The sequence below is a fragment of the Octopus bimaculoides genome, chromosome 4, assembly GCF_001194135.2.
Source record: "Octopus bimaculoides isolate UCB-OBI-ISO-001 chromosome 4, ASM119413v2, whole genome shotgun sequence".
Classification (NCBI taxonomy): domain Eukaryota; kingdom Metazoa; phylum Mollusca; class Cephalopoda; order Octopoda; family Octopodidae; genus Octopus; species Octopus bimaculoides.
The window spans coordinates 108,483,323-108,485,085 of record NC_068984.1 but is presented as its reverse complement, the minus strand read 5'-3'; the positions used below and the strand labels follow the sequence as shown (position 1 = coordinate 108,485,085).

The following is a 1,763-nucleotide window of genomic DNA, read 5'->3' as shown; positions in this document are numbered from 1 at the left end:
GCCACTGCCACTGCCACTGCCACCAGCACCACCACTACCCTCCTTCAACCCTTCATCTTTATCATCGTCACAACCACCACCACCACCTCTGCTACCACCACCACCTGCTACCACCACCACCTCTGCTACCACCACCACCACTACCACCCTCGTCGTCGTCGTCGTCGTCGTCGTCGTCGTCATCATCATCACCATCATCATCATCATCAATCATGCTAGATCTTCTTTATTCATTGCCCATGGTTCATTGGTTTCTTTTCGCTGCCTTAGAGATGCTCATTCTTTAAACTTGTTTTTTTAGTTTGGAGAAATAAAAACAGCAGATCTTTGGAAATGATCTGTTTTCTTTGAACCTTAACAGTCACCTTACCCATAACTCTATGGTGTCTGTGAGCCCTAACTTCTATGTTATCCTTAACTCTCCTTCTGTGACAAGGAACTCTAATTTCTATTTACATTTAAAATATAAACAGCTCTAGTATAATAGATATTATTAGCTACATATACGTAATATATATGCTTTGTGTATTCTCTGGTGGCTGCAATAGCTTGGCAGAGTGTATACACTCTCTATGCGCTGAGTGTATACACTCTCTAAGCGCTGAGTATATACACTCTCTAAGCGCTGAGTGTAAAACACCTCAGAGTCATGGACAGGTGAGGTAAGTCACCCTTAACTTTCCTTCTATGTTTGTGACTCTAACTGCTATGTTATTCCAAATTCTGCATCTGTTTCTATGAATCCTGACTGCTTTATTGCAGTACTTACATGGAATAAATATATTTTGTGGCGCTCTCAGTAATTCTTATACAATTTTCATTACAGGACAACTGGTGGTGTACATCCCCACTCAGATGGGGTTACTGTGACAGCACCTACTTTAATGTGGATCCAGGTAATTATAAACAAACATTTGATCCTGATCACCACCCATTTTCTTTTCTAAAATGTGAATAACCATGTAACACTCTACAGCAAGAGCTTCAAAGATTAAGTGCAATTTGTGCAAATTGCACTTTATAGTTGAAGCTCTGATGAAGCTATAGGGTGATACTCAAGCATTCAACTATGAGTGCATTCCATCTTATAGCAGAAACAGCTGTAAGCTAATGAAGTTCATGACATAATTTTTTTAGTCCTTTGTCATTCTAATTTCCTATATTTATATATTTGTGTTTTTGTGGTAAGATGCAAAGTGTTCCTGACGCATCTATGTTAGATGTTTGTAGAGTCTGACAAATACAATTGATTAATGTCAACTGCATGAAGCATTTAGGTATGAGGAAATAATCTAGTTTATCAATACACACACATGTATGTGCGTGCATGCACGCACACGCACATATACACACTGCATGTGTTTCAGAAGATGTGAAAAACATCAGTTACATGAGCTTACTGCCCAGTTATGCAACAAATGGATCTAGCCCGCTTCATCAGTGTTACTGGTAATATATTTCGTGTTGTTGGCACTCCGTTGCTTACAACGTCGAGGGTTCCAGTTGATCCGATCAACAGAACAGCCTGCTCATGAAATTAATGTGCAAGTGGCTGAGCACTCCACAGACACGTGTACCCTTAACGTAGTTCTCAGAGATATTCAGTGTGACACAGTGTGACAAGGCTGACCCTTTGAATTACAGGCACAACAGAAACAGGAAGTAAGAGTGAGAGAAAGTTGTGGTGAAAGAGTACAGCAGGGTTCACCACCATCCTCTGCCGGAGCCTCATGGAGCTTTAGGTGTTTTCGCTCAATAAACAC

At 40.7% G+C, this 1,763-nt stretch overlaps 1 protein-coding gene across 1 annotated transcript in view; it reads left to right on the top strand.

Annotated features, from left to right (window-relative positions):
• Positions 1–801: 801 nt before the first annotated feature.
• Positions 802–1,763, top strand: part of LOC106877134 (xylulose kinase) — a 44,642-nt gene continuing 43,680 nt past the window's right edge. The window contains exon 1 of the mRNA XM_014925974.2: positions 802–896. Coding sequence (XP_014781460.1) covers positions 885–896 — 12 coding nt within the window. The 5' untranslated portion in view covers positions 802–884. The remainder of the gene's footprint in view (positions 897–1,763) is intronic.